This window comes from Ciconia boyciana, chromosome 11 (genome assembly GCF_034638445.1).
Source record: "Ciconia boyciana chromosome 11, ASM3463844v1, whole genome shotgun sequence".
NCBI lineage: Eukaryota > Metazoa > Chordata > Aves > Ciconiiformes > Ciconiidae > Ciconia > Ciconia boyciana.
Window position 1 is genome coordinate 23,291,014 of NC_132944.1, and position 19,121 is coordinate 23,310,134.

General features: G+C 36.3%; 1 protein-coding gene across 9 annotated transcripts in view; it reads left to right on the forward strand.

The window, feature by feature from the left end:
* Positions 1-19,121, forward strand: part of ERC2 (ELKS/RAB6-interacting/CAST family member 2) — a 532,276-nt gene that overhangs the window by 11,957 nt on the left and 501,198 nt on the right. For 7 of the 9 annotated variants that reach the window (XR_012044651.1, XR_012044655.1, XR_012044652.1 and 4 more), the window contains exon 2: positions 6,737-7,536. Coding sequence is in view for 3 of the 9 variants with exons in the window: in XM_072876309.1 (XP_072732410.1) it covers positions 6,883-7,536 (654 nt within the window). In the remaining 6 variants the exon portion in view is untranslated. Of the gene's footprint in view, positions 1-6,736; positions 7,537-19,121 lie in introns of those variants that run through there. The other 2 variants (XR_012044654.1, XR_012044656.1) reach the window with 2 other exon arrangements.

Consider the following 19,121-nt stretch of genomic DNA (forward strand, 5'->3'; position numbering starts at 1 on the left):
TCTGTGTACAGTGATGTTTTTTGTTGTGATAAGAGAGTATTTAAAGGATTTCTTTGTTTTAAAAAAATCCTTACTGTTTGCCCGGACATGTGTTTATGGAACAGAACTTTTTGTGTGAATCTCCTTCCTTTCGTGGTGTCTCAAAATACAGGGAAGATGAGCACTGGTGGAGAATATAGGAGCATTATCTTCTACATAATTTCTTATTTCTTCTATTTTGTTGCTTTATGTTTATATTTGGGGAGCTGTATAGTACTAAACAGTTTTAGACAGTTTGGAAGACACTGAGTATTTTAAAAATCAGGTTGATAATTTCTGCACTTAGCTGTCACTATATGTTATTTGGGAAGGATAGCTGTAAGGAAGGAGTTCCCTTAAAGCTTTTGGTAGTAGTACAAATGTTTGAGCTCTTGGCTGAATGTTAATATTGGCAAGTAGTTGTGCAAAGCTATTAAGTGTTTGGCTAATATCCAAACTTACTGCTGACTAGGTGTTTCTGGCCAGAGGAGGAGACACAGAAACTCTAAACTGGTCCTGAGCTTTCCAACCATAATTGTCAGGATTAGGTTTTTTCTTCCCCACCCCCCCATCTGTATTTTGGTGGCTGTTCTGGCCCCGCTGTGTCTGCCTGTGAAGATGATGGCAGTGGTCAGCATGTGAGATATATTGACAGAAAGTCAGAAAGTAGCTCCATGTGCAAATACTGGTTATCAGTTGATAAGGAAACAGTAACACTGGCCCTCATGAAACTGATAGCGTGCCCTAGTCTGAGAAAAAAACAAAAACAAAACCAAAAACCAAAAAACCCAAACCCTCAAAAAAGAAGAGAAGGAAGAAATCAAGTCTCTTCATCCTTCAATAAAAATGTTTGGCTGCTGTTAGTAATATGAAGAATAATTTCGGTATGGTTAAGATGATAATTTAGATTTAGTAGTCAATGCACTTCCTAAGCATAGTCTGAATATTTGCTCATATTATGTTTTCTGTCATGGGAGTATCTCATGAGGAAAGGTTTGCTACATTTTGTTGTCTCTGGCCATATATCTAGTTACTGAAATATTTCTACATTTCTTGATGTTTTCCAGCATAGTGTGATTTGATAATTTTTTTCAATAAAGTTGTTAAATCATCTGTGGAATTAGCCACACTGTGTGCTGTCTAGCACCTGCTCGTTAGTGAAACCTCTAATGTGAGACTGGTGAGAACTCTGTATGCACTGTGGCTACATGCAGAATTGGTAGCAAGGTTCAAACTGGTCCCTTTTTTAATGGCTTGGAGTATCTGAACTGAGACTGCCGGGCTGCTTGAGCCCAAACATTTTACAGGAGAGACATGGAATGTAACAACATAATTGTGTTTTTTCTGAACTGAATAAAGAAGGAATTTAATCATTTCATTAAAATTTATTCAGTCACCACAGGCTTTTGTCTGGCAAGATCTAGTTTCCATTTTTTTCTGAATCATCAGGATTCATAGAGCTCAAGAAACAGGCAAAATAGCCCCCAGTCTGTTCTGAGGCTAAACTACAATGCTTCTACACAGTTCTTTTGGACTTGTTTAAAAAGATTGACAGACACAATGCAGAAAATTCTCACTTGCTTTGAACTTGATGACACTGATTTGTTTAAGTAGCTTAATAAAATTAATTGTTTTTTTCTGGGAGGTGTGTGTGGGGTAAGAGTATGTAACCAGTGAAAACCAGAAATTATGGGGTTCTGTGAAGACAGTATTTCAAGGAAACTGTGTAATTATGTAAAATGATGAAGTAATGCATTTGGGAAGTAAATTGAGTGAGACAGACCTTCCATTAGCATCATATTAGAATCCTATGCTTTAAGTCTCTATAAAAATAGATAGTTAAAAGGCAAATAAAATGCAATGTCAGAGACTGAAGTGATGTGGATAATGTGAACCCATGATGTTATTGTCTGCAGAGTGCAGGTGATGAGATGAGGCAGAAATGTGTAAATAAGCTAAGCCTAAGTTAGAACAGCCACCAGGAAATATTTTAGCATGAAATAGACTATTTCTCATTTGCCGGGATTTTCAAGGCTGATGAGAGCATGGCGGGGGAGGTGTCTGTGCCCCCCCCCCCACCCCAAGAATGCATACTTAATTTTCTGAATCCTTTTATATGGTTTTGTTTGCAATGCAAAATATTAAAGTCACAATTATAATGGTTAGTTTTTAAGTCATACATTATGTACATTAAAAAGTATTTTTTTTTTTAAAGAAAGAAAATATTGAGACAAGTAAATAAGCATCTGTCTTTTCTCGTACTATTAAGCTGATTTGGATTGTAAAACTCAACATAACCTTTTATGAGAAGGTGCGTGCAGTGGGTCTGCAGTCTGTCTCAGAACAGACTGAATGGATCTGGGTGACTTTTTGTCTCAGAAGTTTTTAGGTGCTTATAACCTTCATGAGCTGTATTTGAGCTCCTTTGTGCTTGCTACTGCAACATCTACAGCTTCTGGGCTTCTATCCAGGGGGAGGCTTGGTCTCTTCAGTTGTGGGCATACTGTTCTTGTCTATGCAGCTCTCCCATCCTTCCCATAATATGAGATTCTTATGTTTTTGCTTGATTCCCTTTATCTTTCTCTCCACCCCTTGCACTATGGTGCATAAGGGTTACACTTTAGTTCAGCAAAACCATCCTTGAAATATTGGGTGAAAACCGATTGCTTTAGAGTAATGATTTTTTCCCCCCATAAATTAAAATAGCAATATATAATCAATTTAATTTTCAAGATAGAATCATCTATATCTCGCCTGCCCACTCTAAGTTCAACTAGCAGAGCTCTGTGTCAGCAGGTTCTATGGGAAGATGGGATCTCCTCTCTTTCTCTTTTTCTCCAGGCAGTAGATGATCATCTGTGTGGCAATTGTTGAGGCCCTGAAGCTGATGTTGCTTCTTCATGCCTCCACTTCCTGATGTGTTGAGACACACAAGAAATCTTCCTGAAGCTAGGAAGGCTCCATGTATAAGCAGTAAGGAATAGAAAATGATGTAGGTGCCTTTCTCCCTTCTTCCATAAAGCAATGGTGTATGGCTTCTACTGTGTCTGAGACTTTTCACAGCCATAAAGGCAGGCTCAGGGTTTATCCTTAAGATGTATACACTTCCAAAAAGCACACTTCTACGTGCTTTCCTTTTGCCAACTTGTTGGCAAGAAAGCCAGTCTGAATAATTCAGGTTGTAGTAGGTAATGAATTGCAAATGAAGATAGAGATAAACTGCAAGAATTTCTTTAAATCAGGGTTTTCAGCCTTTGGTCTATGAGCTATCGTTAGGAGCCCATGAAAGTAAGAAAACCAAGCATATTGTCAGTGTGCTTCCACTTTCTACAAAGAGGTCTCCATCTTGATTAGAGTATTTTTAGGGGGAAACAAAAATAGTAATTGAAAATGCTGTGGAGGTAATAACATTTCTTTGGTTGGTGGTGTTTTACTTCTCTTTTCTTGTTGCTTTCAGAATTTTCACAGGCATATGACAGTTACAAAGTTAAATCAGTAGGTGGACATTATTATTAAAGTGAAGGAGAAGTCCAGAGAGAAGTTAGCTTCCCTTTGGATGAGGGATGATGATTCCCATTTTCAGTAGGGCTCAATGGTAAGCAGTGGAGTGCTAAGCAAGACAAAAGTGTCTTCTGCTTTGAGACAAGAACTTCTCAAAACTTCACACAAGTAGAGAAAAGAAGATGGACCACAACTAATACACTCTAAAAAGCAAAACAAGTACCTAAAAATACATATCAGAGACATAAGCAAAAGGCTAAGTAGGATATTAATTGACTGAAAGGAAGAAGCGTAAATTATTTATTTATCAAACTGTGGCAATGGAAAGGAAAACCAGTATTGATATGGTGTAAGGGTATCCTATACCGATATTTTTGAGGATCAACAAATCTGCACCAACCCCCACCACCTGGCCATGTATCGGGTTGCTGTATCTAAAATCATTTGATTGTATCCACTTTAAATTGACGTTGTCAGTTTATGCTAGCAATCTTAGTTTTTCACCAGGCCAGATTTTTTTTTTTTGAGGGAGAATTGTATCAGTCTAGAAGGCAGTTGCTTTTGCTCAGGGTCTGCCATGAGCCAGTGGAAGGAAGATGATCTTCAGCTCTGATCTCATGTGAGATCCTCTTTGAAGGAGCTGCAGAACTTTTTCAGGAAACTAGAAATACACAAGGATGGATTTCTTGGAGTGCGTTATGAGTGATGTTATTTGGCCAGAGGATGCAGCCACTTGAGAATTAGAATAAGCAATTACATTGCCCCCAGTCACCATGAGATATGGTTTTTATTGATCAATGCATTGAAGTTGAGATGACAGAGAAGTTGCAGCAGATTTTTTTGTGGAACAAGCTGTGGGTCATCTCTTGAATGCTGGATGATGACTGAAAAGGCAGGCAGATTTGGGTACTCATGATAAAATGTCAAAATTTGAAAATGCAAATCAGCAAGTTACATCTGTTTCCTTTAAATCTGTGTGCCTTGGGGCTGAATTCTGGAAGCTTTAAGAGGTTTTCATGGCTCAAGAAGTTGGATAAGGCTTTTGCCTCTAGAATGAAAATTACTCATGTTATTTTTACGAGTTACATGATCCTGAAGTAGAAAAGAGTTGCTAGACTGTAATTTTGTATCTATGTCTTCCTAAATAGTTAAAAACCACATTTTCTCATTGAAGTAGGTACCCTTCTTTGCTTTGCTTTATGCATAGCAGAATTGTTTGTACATGGCAAAAAGTGCCAATGTATATAGCTGAGCTGATTGTACGTGGCAAAATGTGGTAATGTTTTATGACAGAATTACTGGTCTTGTTAATATCGTTTGTATGGAACAATGTTATGTTAGCTTGCTTGATCCATTTTGCCAAGGGCAATGTTTGTGTTGAAATGAATTACTTTCAATGGAGCAGCCTGCGTGCAGTGCAGAGAGGGCAGCGTTCCCAAATTATCAATGTTGAATAAATACCACGCTTATGTTTTTGCCCAGCACCCATAGTGGCATTGTCATCGACATTTCAGTGTAGTGTAGTGCTGTGCCTTCTACTTCAGAATCTTGTGGCTCTTGGCACAAGACTCTTATGACCTCTTGGGAAAGAGGTGACAATTCACAAGAATGGCCGCTCATATAACAGTAGTTGGAACAAGCTGAACAAGTTGAAAAAGTTGAAACATCTTGGCTAATTCAGATGCATACTGGTAATTCAAATGAAACAAAAACACTTTATGCTATGCTGGCTGTTAAACTTGATGAAAACGTAGCATATACTGAGCAATTCTTAGAATTCATATAAGCCATATGGTATATGCTGGTGTGGGATAATGAGGGGTCAGTGGAGAACTCGGCACACTTCTTGTTTGCTGACATGATTAGTATCCATAATGTTTTATGCTAATATTGTTGGTGAGGACTTAATATACTAGAGCTTATTAATAAATATGACATCAAATCATCCTTCTGCCTGCCCCTGCATCAACACTTTTTTCATAGCAAATGTAGAATAGACGTTCCAAAACACTGGGAAATAATGTATCTCTAGATAATGAGGATGCTTTGTGGGTATGGTTAAAGATTACTGGATCTGACTGAATCCAACTTTTGTTCTTCCTCTAGTTACCTTTGAAATAAATGGTGTTACATCTGGTTAATGACCACCAATTTTAATTAATACCACAAATATGTTGAAATGGTTAATTTGTTTAAAAAAAAAAAGCAGTGGGCCCACCTAATCCTCGAGTCCTATTGTATGTTTATATTTATGCTATGTAAAGTTAATAAACTTGTAACTTGGTAAATGTGTAATGATGGTATTGAAGAATTTGAAAACAGAACGTTGCTCCATATCTGTCTGTTGTTTGGTTAAATAAATTACAAGGCTAGTTCTATCAAAGTAATAATATGATATCCATAGGAAAAAAAGAAAGAAAATTGTATTTCACAAGCACTCATTTTCTAAATGAAAACCTAGATTATTGTCATGCAACCTTTTCCCGAGGAGCTTATTAACAACAAATATTAGCAAGCTAGTACTTCATTGAACAAATAATACGGTGTTGTAATACATTATAATTGTTTAGAAGCAAATGTTCACTCAAATTAGCTTAGTTTTATTGTTAATTTTTCTTACTAAAATATGTTTGTACTGGTTACAGCCGAACTATTAGAAACACTGTTTCCTTCATCCTTTTTGCTATCCAAAACGCTCTTTGTTAATCCAAACAGAAATAAAAACCCTTGCCTATTTCCTTGTTCTGTCTTAGTTAATCTAATATTACTAGAGAATATACAGAACTGCTAAATTGCTACTTTTATACTGTCTTTTGAAAATGTAATGTCTTAGTTTGGGTAGTTCTTAATGTCAAAAACAGCTATTTTTTTTCCTTTATATAATTCCACATGGTCAGGCATTTAAGTCCATTAACATATCAGCTAAGATATGTTTTTGGGCCCATGCTGTTTATTGCAACATAAAGCTTATTAAACTAAATCAAAATGTCAAGATACTTTTTGGCAAGAAAGAAATGAGCAGTTTTTTCTTCTGAATAAAATTAGTTTGGAAATGCATTTTTAACTAGTCATCCTAAATACAAAACGTATAGTAAATTTTATTTTTAAAGTAATTACTCTAGGAAGTGGGTTACTTTATTTTCTGATATATGCTGATTACTTGTAAACTTATTTTCCAAGATTAAAATTCACTTAATTTTGTAATATCTTTTTTCAGGTCTCTGACTTTGGAGGAACAATAGATTTTTGCCTACTGGAAGAATGCAGTGAAACTGCCAATATTTATAGCTGGAATTATAAATTTAATATTCAACTTTAGTGTTACTAATTTCTTACTAAATAGTACCTCAAAGTAGAAGAAAAATGTATGGAAGTGCAAGAGCAATCAGCAACTTAGAAGGAAGTCCCTCCAGGTCTCCTCGCTTGCCCAGATCTCCTCGCCTGGGCCATAGGCGAACAAATAGTGGAGGAGGAGGAACAGGTAAGACATTATCAATGGAGAACATCCAGTCCCTTAATGCAGCCTATGCAACATCTGGACCAATGTATCTGAGTGACCATGAAGGTGTAGCTTCTACTACTTTCCCAAAGGGCACAATGACTCTTGGAAGGGCTACAAATCGAGCTGTGTATGGTGGTCGAGTCACAGCTATGGGGAGCAGTCCTAATATTGCTTCAGCTGGACTTTCGCACACAGATGTCCTTTCTTATACTGATCAGCACGGAGGTCTGACCACATCTTCACACCATCATCACCATCAGGTTCCTTCCATGCTGAGACAGGTTAGAGATAGTACCATGTTAGACCTGCAGGCTCAGCTTAAGGAACTACAGAGGGAGAATGATCTTCTCAGAAAAGAACTAGACATTAAGGACAGCAAGCTGGGATCCTCCATGAATAGCATCAAAACTTTCTGGAGTCCTGAGCTGAAGAAAGAAAGAGTATTGAGGAAAGAAGAAGCAGCCAGAATGTCTGTTCTTAAAGAACAAATGAGAGTTTCCCATGAAGAAAATCAGGTAAGTAATTCTGAAAGTTTCTCTCTGTCGATTTGCAGCTAAGTACTTGATGTTTTGCTTATGGTACTGTATCCTATGCTGGAACAAGTCTGACATGTACAGCAAGAATTGTATGTCTTGATCCATCTGCCTCTGGCTGCTAAACAGTAGGAAAGCACATTAATAAGAATCTGAATGCAGGTTATAATTTCCTTCATGCATCATTCTTTCACATTATAGCTGAAGAGAATGATTGTTTGTCACTACCCATTTTCTTATTTTTGAGACTTTGTCTAGTGCTTTTTTGCAGCAACAGTCTAAATATACTCAGCAACCTTTTCTGAATAAGTAAATGAGCCACTTCTGCAAAAGTATAAATAAACATTGAGAGGCATATTTTGTATGAGCTGTATAGGGATTTAGCTGCCCATTTTTTTAAAGTTAAAAGAAGATATGATATTAAATCCCATAAAGATATGCAACCTTCTGTAATTCTGTGTTACAGAATGAAGTTGAAGTTGTTTTCAGCAATGTTTCAGAGACTTGTGTCTTAGAAAAAGAGCATCTTGTAAATATGCATTTCAAATACTTCTATTCACAATATAACATTCTTTTCCCAAAGTTATAAAAAGATTAAAGTATTTTAATCTGTATGAATAAAGCTACAAAGTCAAGCTTTGAGACTCTATGCTATTTCACAGAGCTATACAAAACAGTGTCACAGAATAGATCAAAAAAATTCTCATGTTGCTGTCTCCACACACTTTTTGGCTGCTGGTCTTATTTTAAAGCTGCTCCTTTTTAGGCCATCTGTTAACTTTCCCCAGACAAAAACACAATCCTGTGTTTCTCTCACTTCCAGATTCCCAATCTAAACTTCTTAGCTGGCAGGCAGCAACAACTGATATTTTGAATATACTTCCGAGTTTGTGATCATCAGTGCTTCTCACCAAACTTTCCACCTCTTAGGCATGTCATGAACCTAAATATCTGTGGAACTAACAAGCCTGATACCAGTTACTTCAGTGGAAAGTTGACTTGAGTCTTGATCAGGAATTCAGTACAGTGAATTAATTTATGATTTTCTTGTATAACTTGTGTATCCAGACTGATGGTAATAGTTACTGAATAGTTATTTATGGTAGGTGCACTAGGATGCTGCTAGAACTAATGTTGTCAAAAACATGTTTGGTGGAGGTTCTGCTATTCAAAAGCAATAATATCTATTGGTTAGACATTCTAATCTTGATAGTTGGTGTCACCCTAGCAGTAGGGGGAATATTCTAACACACTCTGTTTTGGTAGCCTTTCTTATGGAAATGTCACGTTAATATTGTGTATTGGCATTTGGAATCTGGATCTGGTATTTAGAGACTTTGTCACCTGCCAAAGTGGTTATGTGTTTGTTTTTTCTAAAAGCTATTTCCTCATCTTGAGGAGAAAGTAAATTAGTAGCTCTGAGTCCTTCTAGTCGTTCGTTCATTCATAGAAGATTATTTCTTTATTTTTAACAAGTGCTCTTATTTTCTTGTAAGGGAGAACCTAACAAAAGATAAAAAGAATGTATTTTACCCTACCTATATATTTAACATGAATCCTTACTCTATAATAAAGTAACATAAAGACTGGGTAGCCCAGTATTCCATTGCTAACAATATCCAAAAGTTCACAGAGTAGACCTAGGACACAGTGCTCTCTCCACTGAGTACTCTTTCTGATCCAGATACAGTTTGTGTGTTTAATAACAGTGGATTTGAATTAAGCCAGTTGCTTTTGAACATACATAAAATTCTAGTGTCCACAACCTCTTATGACAGTGAATCCCACAGCTTAACGTGTCATGTGAAGGACCACTGCTTTTCATTTGTTTTTGCGCTAGACTTTGGCTGCTTTTCCTAGGACTGCCTGTTCCTTGTACTGGAAGAAACATTAAACAGGTGATGTCTGGTGCCAGTCTCAGTGCCACCTATGATTTTATAGGACATATATATAGGATATATATGGATATAGGATATTTATAGGAGATATATATATCCCTCCCTCAGCTCTTTTCCAGACAGGAGAATCTTAGCATGTGTGATGGTTCCTTTCATGAAACTCTGACATTTCTTTGATTCCTCTCTTGAATCTTTTTCAGACCTATTACTTTTTTTTTTGAGGTGGGGAGACCAAAAGAGATCATGTTTTTCATTATACAGGTGTAAAATGGGTTATGCATTGATGTTATAGCGTTTGCCCTTTTATTCAGTACATCTCTCCCAACAATTCCCAATGCTCAATTTGTTTCTTCTTTTTAGCTTTGGGTGGCCTCTTTTTTTTTTTTTACTGCTACTGAGTACTGAGCTAATATTTTAATGGAAATATTTATCATAGTTGAAGAATCTCACCAGTGGTTATAATAATTTTAGATTACAGCTTGTTGTGCATGAAGGTGGGATTATTTTCACTTGTGTATAACTTCACATTTCTCTCCCTGAATTTAATCTGCCAGCCCTTGCCTAGTTGCTTAGTCTTACAAAATCCTTCTTTGCATTTAGCTTTGTCTGTACTGCCCTGAATAACCTAATACCATGAGGAAAATCAGTCATCTTACTGTTCACCCTGTTGTCTGGGTCACTTAGGATATGTCAGACAGCACAAAGCCCAGCCACAGGTTCCAGCAAAACTCCACAGGGTCCTTCTGTTGGTTTCATGACTTGACCATGTGTTTCTGCTATTTCCTCTCTTGTAATCAAATATTTATGTATGAAAGGACCATCCCTCTTATCTAATTGCTGCTTAGCTTTCTTGTAAGCATTTGGAGAGGAGCCTTTCTGAAGGAATGGCTTTGGAAGTTCAAGCAGGCTGTGTCAGCTAGTTTGTCAGTCTTACTTATCCACATGGTTACTGATTCTTTCAAACAAAATTATCTTTCAATTAATTTAAATTTCAATCCAATCTTTTAATTGAAATTATTCTTTCAATTAAAATTATAAAAAAGCTGTAATTTTAAAGACAAAAAAAGTGATGACGTCTATCATCTGTACTAAAAAGTGATCTATCCTTGTGTGAGGGTTACTGGCTTATGAAACTTCCTTTCTTAAAAACTGAGATGTTTCTTGCTGAAACACTAAAAACTGTTTTCAGATTGGCTGTGCATGATGAAATTGACCCTGAATGGGGCCCTTAGTCTCATAGCCAACTTTGGGAACTCCCAGGAGGCTATTCTAGCTTCTGCCAAAAAAAGAGAGAGAAATGAGTGAGTTATAAGTTTGATATTTTTATTGCAGTTTCTGGAAAAATACTGGAAATTCTGGAAAAGTACAAAGAAAAAAATATTTGTAAACTGTATTAATTATTTGTATTTTTAAAAAAATTATTAGCTATTTCTAAAATATAAGGAGTATAGGGGAAAAACACAAAAGACAACATGCAATATGGATATGTCAAGAATAATGTCAAACAAGTCTGGTTTACTTGGATTACAGGAAAACAAGCTTTATGCATGAGGGAAAAACAGTAGTAATGTATTGACATCAGGAAAACTTTTTACGTTGTCTCGAGTTTCATTAGCAAGCTGGTGGGAAGCATATGAGATGAAGTAGCTATTAGCTGGATGCCTATCTGATTAGAAGACTGTGTCAAAGTGTAATTATCAGTGATTCATGGTAAATTTGGGAAGATGTCTAGTAAGATCTGGTAGGGATCTGTCATGTGTTTGAGACTTTCATCAATGTTCTGAATGATGGATATGTGTTACACACCCAGATAATGTCAAGCTGGGAAGGGTTAAAAACATGCTGGAAAATAGGATTATAAACGAAAACAAATTTGGCAAATTGAAGAAATAATCTCAAAGTAGGATGTGTTTCAGTGGAAAATTGATAAAAATTAAACCTTTTAGAAGCAAAGAGAGACCCATGAAGAAATTTATGGACAGTAACTTGGACGTTCCTGATGTTCTTTTGAAGATTATTTTACTTTTGAAAATGTATGCTTTGAGCACCTGTTCTTTGATAGTACAACCTGAAGTTAGTTGTCTTGTCTTTCTATTCTTCTTCTTCTTTGTGATATATTTTATCACAGCACAATTAGTATTATTCTATATATGGATTGATTATATACATAGTGGCAGGAAGTACTCTAAATGTTTTTAACTATTTAAAGTGGTTCTTCATCTTGGAATCCTCCATTTGCAATTTCTCAATCAGAGATTTTGCAATTTTTTTTCCAGGTAGATAGATACTCTCTCTAATCTTGCTTGAATGTGTTACATAGAAGAGTTAATGTAGAAGGTTTCAATGGAGAGCAGAAGGCTATGAGGTGGAAAGAATGGTGAGGACACAAATTGTTCAGCAGCATTCATTCCCAGGATTGTTGCCCGTCTGTCAAAAAAAGAGGGAGAACTAGCTTATCCATTTGGATTAGCTGGTTCTAAGACAACATATTAATGTTTATCAGTTGACATGCTGCTTTTATGGCATTGCAATAACTGAATTAGATTTACTGTGACATTTTAAAAACAAACTGTAAAGTCAGCTGCACAAAATAATGCCCCTTTTCCCTACTTGTAAATGTCATTATTTAATACTACATAATTAATAAAAAATGAACCGCTGTGTGCAATGAACAGTGGCTCTTTCATTTATGATATGGTTATATGTTGCTGTTGGAAATAAATGGAGAATTTGATCCTTTTTTTTTTCTTACAGAAAACCACGTAATTTTAGCTGGCTTAATGTGTTCTTTGAAAACATATTATAAATTTTGATCTTCTTTTGAAGTTTAGTTCCTGTCCTGATACTGCAGGAGTTTGCTTCTGATTAATGAGATGAAGAGAAAGGATAAAAAGGATAGTGAACAGTTCCTCTGAGAGGCTCATAGTTTTGAATACAAAATTGTTCCTTGAAATAATTTTTATATATTTGTAGCAATATGAATAAGTCATAGATGCTGCAATTAGCGGAGTAGAGCTGATAAAATAGTCAGTAGATAAGGGTATGCGTATTCATAAAGTCAGAACTGTGAGTAGTTACTCAATGTTATTTCACATGCTCTTCGTTTTTACTTTGATTCAAGACCAGTATCAAAGTAGAAGAGTAAAAGAAAATACACTAAGAAATATTCTGAAATGTTGTTTCCCTTCTTGGTGTTAATTGAACTGTATTCCTAGTAAAACCTTGATCAGGCTAATGTATACATTCTTAAAAAAAAAAACCACCCCACAAACCAAAAAAATACCAACCAAAAAACCCCAACCCAAACATACCGTACGCTTACTTTGCTTTCTGATGCATTGTACATCATACAAAGCACACTCTTTTAGTCATCTTTCTGCCTTGTAAAAGAAAAGTCAGGAAGCAAGGGCTATAATTTAATTTGCTGTAACTTTGCTAGCTTATCTGGGAACTAGTCAGTGGAGTTAAAAAAAAAATATATATAATTTATAATACTTGTAAAACTACATATAGTTGAAAAATAGTATGTATTAATATAGTCATATAGTCACTTGATTACTGCCTGGAAAAGTGGCCCCCCATTGTTCCTGAATACCAGAGGTGGTCAGAGGAAGTTTTTGGCGTATAAACACCTTTCAGCATGTCTCATTGTCTCTGTGTAAATGCATGCAACACCACAAATTTTGAAGCTTATTGTGAATATTTATTGAGTACAAGGTTACACACAAAAGGTAAAGCTAGTAACCTGAGAAATGGAAATGTTCTGTTTGTGTTTTACTATGCTTCCTGAGGTATGTTATCACATTAATAAACTAATTTAATAAGAATAGCAAAAAAATATTACCTGATTTTTTTTTTACTAAATATATCTAATTTCAAGGGAAGGTACTAAATTTAAGTATTTTCAACTCAAATTTGTAATACAGTATTTATGAACAGTGAAAGTCTCTTTTAAGGTATTTTAAAGCTAGTAGGTTCAGCACAGTCATTCACCTTGTTTTCTGTTTTTCACTGTACTGTTGTTTCCTGCTTTCTTCAGCTTTTTTTTTAATACTTCTGCTTTAAGAGCTGCATGCATACTTGTCGATTTTAACTTTATTTTGAATGTTTTCACTGTTTTCTTCATTTAAATTCATGTACATTGATAGCAATTTAGGTAAGTGCAAAATGTTTCTTTACTTTTTTTTTAAACGAGACAAAGTGCTTAAGCATTTAAATGTGTGGAATAGATTAAAAATTCATTATAGAGCAAAACTTCGTTATCTGAAGATGAAAGTATAATGACACAAAAGTACATCAGTAATTTTTTTTTTCTAATTTGAAAATGAAAATGTTTCTGTCAAATGGGAAGAGGCTAAAATAGCAGGACTCCTCCGCTGAGGAATGGCGGTATATAGGTGGTGTGAAGCGTAGCGAACAAGCCGGTCCAGAAGGGGGTGTGTTGGCTTTTGTGCTGCTGTTACTGATGATGAGGAAAGGCTACTAGCTCTGCGGTGGGGAGCGGAAAGAGATAAGGAGGTGGTCATAATACTGTAGATACCCAAGGAAATTTTGAGGAAGCAATAACCTAAAAGTGTTCAAGGGTGAATGGGGAATGCAATTACTTTTAACTTTTTTTTTTTTTACTGTGGGATTTTTTAAATCTGAAAAGGCTTGGTAAGTATTGAGCTAGAAAGAGTAAGGGGAATGTGTCCCTGTAAGTGTGCAAGTATTTGTTTAGTCTTGACTGAAGCTTTTTGATGGTATTCTAGTTTAGGTAATACATATATATATGTTATATAGTAGAAACTAATACTTCAAGCTCTATGAAAATTATATCACGTGTTAATGGTTATTTGGAAAGGATAGTAATAAGAAGTTACATCCTGTTGTGCGTTTTTGAGATATAAAGAGAGATGAGGAAAGTAAACATTGATTTTTATGTTCGATTCCCCCAGTATTTGAAAAAGATAAGGAGCATGAATTGTCTCTAGGATGTGCTGTGTATAACTCTGTCAGCTGAAGGAGCACTATTATTATATTTCAAACAAAAGGTACTTTATTCATCATGTTAGAAATTAAAAATTGTTGGAAAAGTGATTTAAATGTAAAAATATGAGCAAAATACCTACTTTAGTCAGTTGTGTCACCTTTTTGGGGGGGGATGTGTGGTGGTTTTCTTAATGCAGGATATCGGTTATTCTCAATTATGCCAGTGCCAAAATGCTAGCATTTAACTTATTTATTTCAATTGCGTCTTGAAGTCTTAGAATGAATGTCAAAAAATGAGTGTCGGTGAGTGTTCTTTATAAAGAAGCACGAAAAAGACCAGACATGTTTTAAGGAAAGATGGATTGACTCTATAGCAGAAACAGCATTCCAGTAAAAGGGGTTTGGAACTGTGTAATGCTATATGACTCGGAATTGTGAACTCATCAGCTTTGAACATACTCATACCCTTAGGTAACATTTGATGGTACATCCCTGAGATACTACAAAAAGTGCTGCCGCTTCTGTTGTGGGTTTTTTTCCTGTAATGGTGGTGATCATCTGCTGCATAAAGCTTAAAACTGAAGCATGAGGAGTTTTCTGAAAGGCTATAGGTTTATTAGTTGATACTCTAGCTGAATTTAGTAATTTCATCCTGTTTGTTAAATTTCACTTGCAACTTCAGATGGATACTGCATTCTGTGTTCCCCGTTCTGACATGCTTTGAAGCACGGTTCTGCTGATCAACAGTGATTGTTGTGTTGCTCTATGGGTAAAACCCTTTGTACAGAAGCCAGGATTCTGACAGGGTCTCAGAGATGACCACTTCAAAAAATGTAGATCTAGCAGGAAATAGATTGGGATAAAACTAGCTCTATGTTATCCTTGCTTTAGGCTTGTAGCACTGCTTGAAGGTATTCCTTCAGTACGTAGTGGTAAGCCACATCTCGAGTGTGGCAGCTGCTGCTTTTTGCTACCACCTGCCTTAAATTAGGGATCAGTCCAGAGTAAGAATTCTAGTAGGGTGCTTTATGCTGTCAGAATGACATAAAGGAGATAGGGAGAGAGGTAATTGTATTGTATATAAAGCATTTGGAGTTTTGTTAGAATTGGGAGGTATAGGATACATCACATAAATAGTAAACTATTTGGTAACACAGGAACTTACTTTGAAAGCAAGGCTTACAAAGCATAAATAAAGTCTCCTGAAGAAGTTAACTAAACACTTAATCTCATGAATAATACAGTTTCTCACAGGTATCATAGATAATACATCAAACATTATCCTTGGTGGATTTCTTTTCCATTGATTGTGATGAAGCCTACCGTTTATGGGGTGTTTTTTAAAAAAATATTTTTATTTCTCTGTTAGCTTCTGTAAACTGATTTCCTTCCTGCCTTTAAACCTTGAGGCCTGACAGTTAATCTGAAAAAAATGCTGGAAATGACTCCAGAATTTTCCATCATCTGAAGGAGGGGAGAGAAAGGGGAGGAAGTACTGAAAAAAGAGTAATTCTTTTCTCATTATACATTTTTAGTCTTTCCTATTTCAGATAGTTTCCCTCATTTTGGTCTTCTCATCTTGACTTTTCTGAGAGTTGCCCCTAATTTATCTACCAGGCAGTCGATAATGCCATATTCTATTAGCTTGCAACTGGGAACTCCATCCTCTAGGCTATTTCTGAAAAACACAACCCTTCTGGCTGTGCTGCAAAGCATTATTTTTATTTTACATATGTATATACTTTAAAGATAAACTTGCATGACACTTCCTAACCTTTCTGTTTTCTGTTATGTTTCTGAGTTCATAAGATGCATTTCAGATTGTGTTGAGGTGGGGGAAACGTTATGATAGTGACTTAACCTGTTGGTCACTGATTCAATTTTCTTCTGAATTTGTGCATGTCTGGGAGCTATGGTTTGTTAATGTCATGCAGGGTCAGATTCTGACTTCACCCATCGTTTGCTCTGTTCAAGGTGTCTAGCATACCTGACTATAGAACTGTGTATTTCCCTGGTGCCAGAGAGTCAGTTGCAAAAGCTGTCAGTTGCAAGATATGATTTGCTACTTGAATTTACTGCTAGAATATCTGTAGTTGAGTTAGCAAAGAAACTAGCATTCAGGAGCCCTTGGTAAATTTTATAGAGGATAACTTCAGTTCAAATTGGATTGCCTGTAGCAGGAGCAAATAACTCTTTTGAATTTAGTAATTTTAGAATATTTGGCCTGTGGGATGGGGAAATTGTATTTACTCTTTGAATTTCCTTAAGCATCTGCCACAATATAGTTACTGCTCTTACTCTTGGTGTTTGAAGATGATATACAAATCTAACAAAACACATATGAAAAGAAGGCAGTAGACTTCATATGAAGTGCTCTTTGACCCCTGAAGGAAAAGGAATAAATTATGTTTTTGCCAAAAGGAAAATCCTGAGGCAAATCAATGTAAATATTTCAGTGTTAGAAACTCAGAGAACACTGAGGTCTTGTAAGGTAATCTCTATTCCAGTTCCATCTATAATTGAATGAGAGTGTGACGTCTCCACCACATCACATTTCTGCAGAAGAAAAGCAAAGGTCAGCAGAAACTAGAGAAAAAGCATAAGACGCATTGGGATGCAGCTTCAGAAGAGCAGCAAGTCCTGAAACAAGGTCTGCTTTCTGCACAGACTCAAGTTTTCCATTTAATCGACTACGGTATTAATTGTACAGAGTACCATTCAATTCAAACATGGATTCTGCAGTGAGAAAGAAAAACAACACAGAAAGAGGCAGGGACTTGTGCTTTAAAACTTAAATACTTCCTATGTATTTTTTTTTTTTAAATAATGTGTAAACTGATGTTGTATAGCTCTTTCAATTTGTAGGTAGCAAGTCTGAAAGAATAGTCCTGTGTCCTGGGTTCAGCTGGGACAGAGTTAGTTTTCTTCCTAGTAGCTGGTGTAGTGCTGTGTTTGGGGTTTCGTACGAGAAGAACGCTGATACCACGCTGATGCGTTGGCTGTCGCTAAGCAGTGCTCACGCTGGTCAAGGACTTTCCAGCTTCCCGTGCTCTGCCGGGTGCACAAGGAGCTGGGAGGGGGCCCAGCCAGGACAGCTGGCCCCAGCTGGCCCAAGGGCTGTTCCAGACCATATGGCCTCATGCTCGGTATAGAAACTGGGGGAGTTGGCCGGGGGCAGCGATCGCTGCTCGGGGACGGGCTGGGTGTTGGTCAGCGGGTGGTGAGCAATTGCAACGTGCATCACTTGTTTTGTACATTCTATTATTATTATTATTTTCTCTTCCTCTGCTGTCCTACTAAACTGTCTTTATCTCAACCCACAGACTTTACTTTTTTTTTCCCACCGATTCTCTCCCCCATCCCAGCGGGGGCAGAGGGCGAGCGAGTGGCTGCATGGTGCTTAGTTGCCGACAGGGGCTAAACCACGACATCCTGTTGGTGTGAACTTTCCTCTGTGTGACATTAACTCCAGATAGCTAATGGTTACTGATAAAGCGTAATGCTCTTAACTAATTTGGTGAAGAAATGCCTAAATATCATGGTATAGTATTCCTGCTGGAGACAGTAGAAGGTGGAGGTGAAATAGTGGGTTGCTATTAATGCTTGCTATACCAAAACATTAATAAAATGTTTCAATCCAAACTTGAAAAACACTGTTTGAAATCAACAGGCCTGTGATAAAAGCCAACTGGTCTATTGAAGTATATATGTAATTACACACATACATATGTATATACAAAAAATTATACATATGTTGGGATATTCAGAATGTTTTGCATTCAGTGAGCATATTAAATTCCTTCCCTGTGTCAAAAGTTTCTACTGTTCTCTGAGTGATAGAAACTAAGCTGTATCTCTTTGAATTTTGAGGGAAACCAAAATTCCCAATTGCTCTTTATTCTACAGCCAAAATTGTATTTCTTTCCGTGCCACTCTGAAAAGGTACCTACTTGTCAGCACAGCTCTCTGAAACATGGAGTATATATTACCTATATAAAAGCTATTTAAAGTAAAGGTTTGTAGTGAGTTTGTTAACATAAATACACCTAGGTACACATTATATTGTCTTATTTGCTTTGATATATATTGTAAAAAAAAACAAACCAAACCTACAACCCTTTTATATTTCTGGAGATGGTTAATAGTGCCATGAAAATTGCAATATATCACTGGAATGATATTACAGTATTCTGGAAATCTGAGGTTCTTCCTACAAAATTTGTGTTCAGAAAGACATTGTCTTGTATACTAGTATAAGTTTGCTAGGAAGTTTCTGATACTTAAGAGAGATTTGGCATAATTTTTAATAATTGGTTAACAGCAACTGCTTAGAACGCCATCACCCTCTTGTGGATAAAATTTATTTATTTTCATTTTCTATTATTACCATTTTAGTATGTTTATTGTTCTATTTATAATGTATACATATAACTCCTATATTCTTAGTTTGGCTGACATGTGGAAATGAATGAGCTGCATTAATTGCATAACTGTGTATGAACAATCTAGTACTTTCCTTACACTAGAGAGAGATTTTTGTCTTCAGATTCCCTGGTGGCATTAAGGAAGGGAGGAGGGAACTACAGAGTAGAAAGCACAAAAGTTGCTTAAGAGAGCAAAACCAGGCATTCTTCATCCTGTTCAGGCAGCTCGTCCCCTGAAGAGGGAGAGCTGTCAGAATGAGAATTTGAACAATTA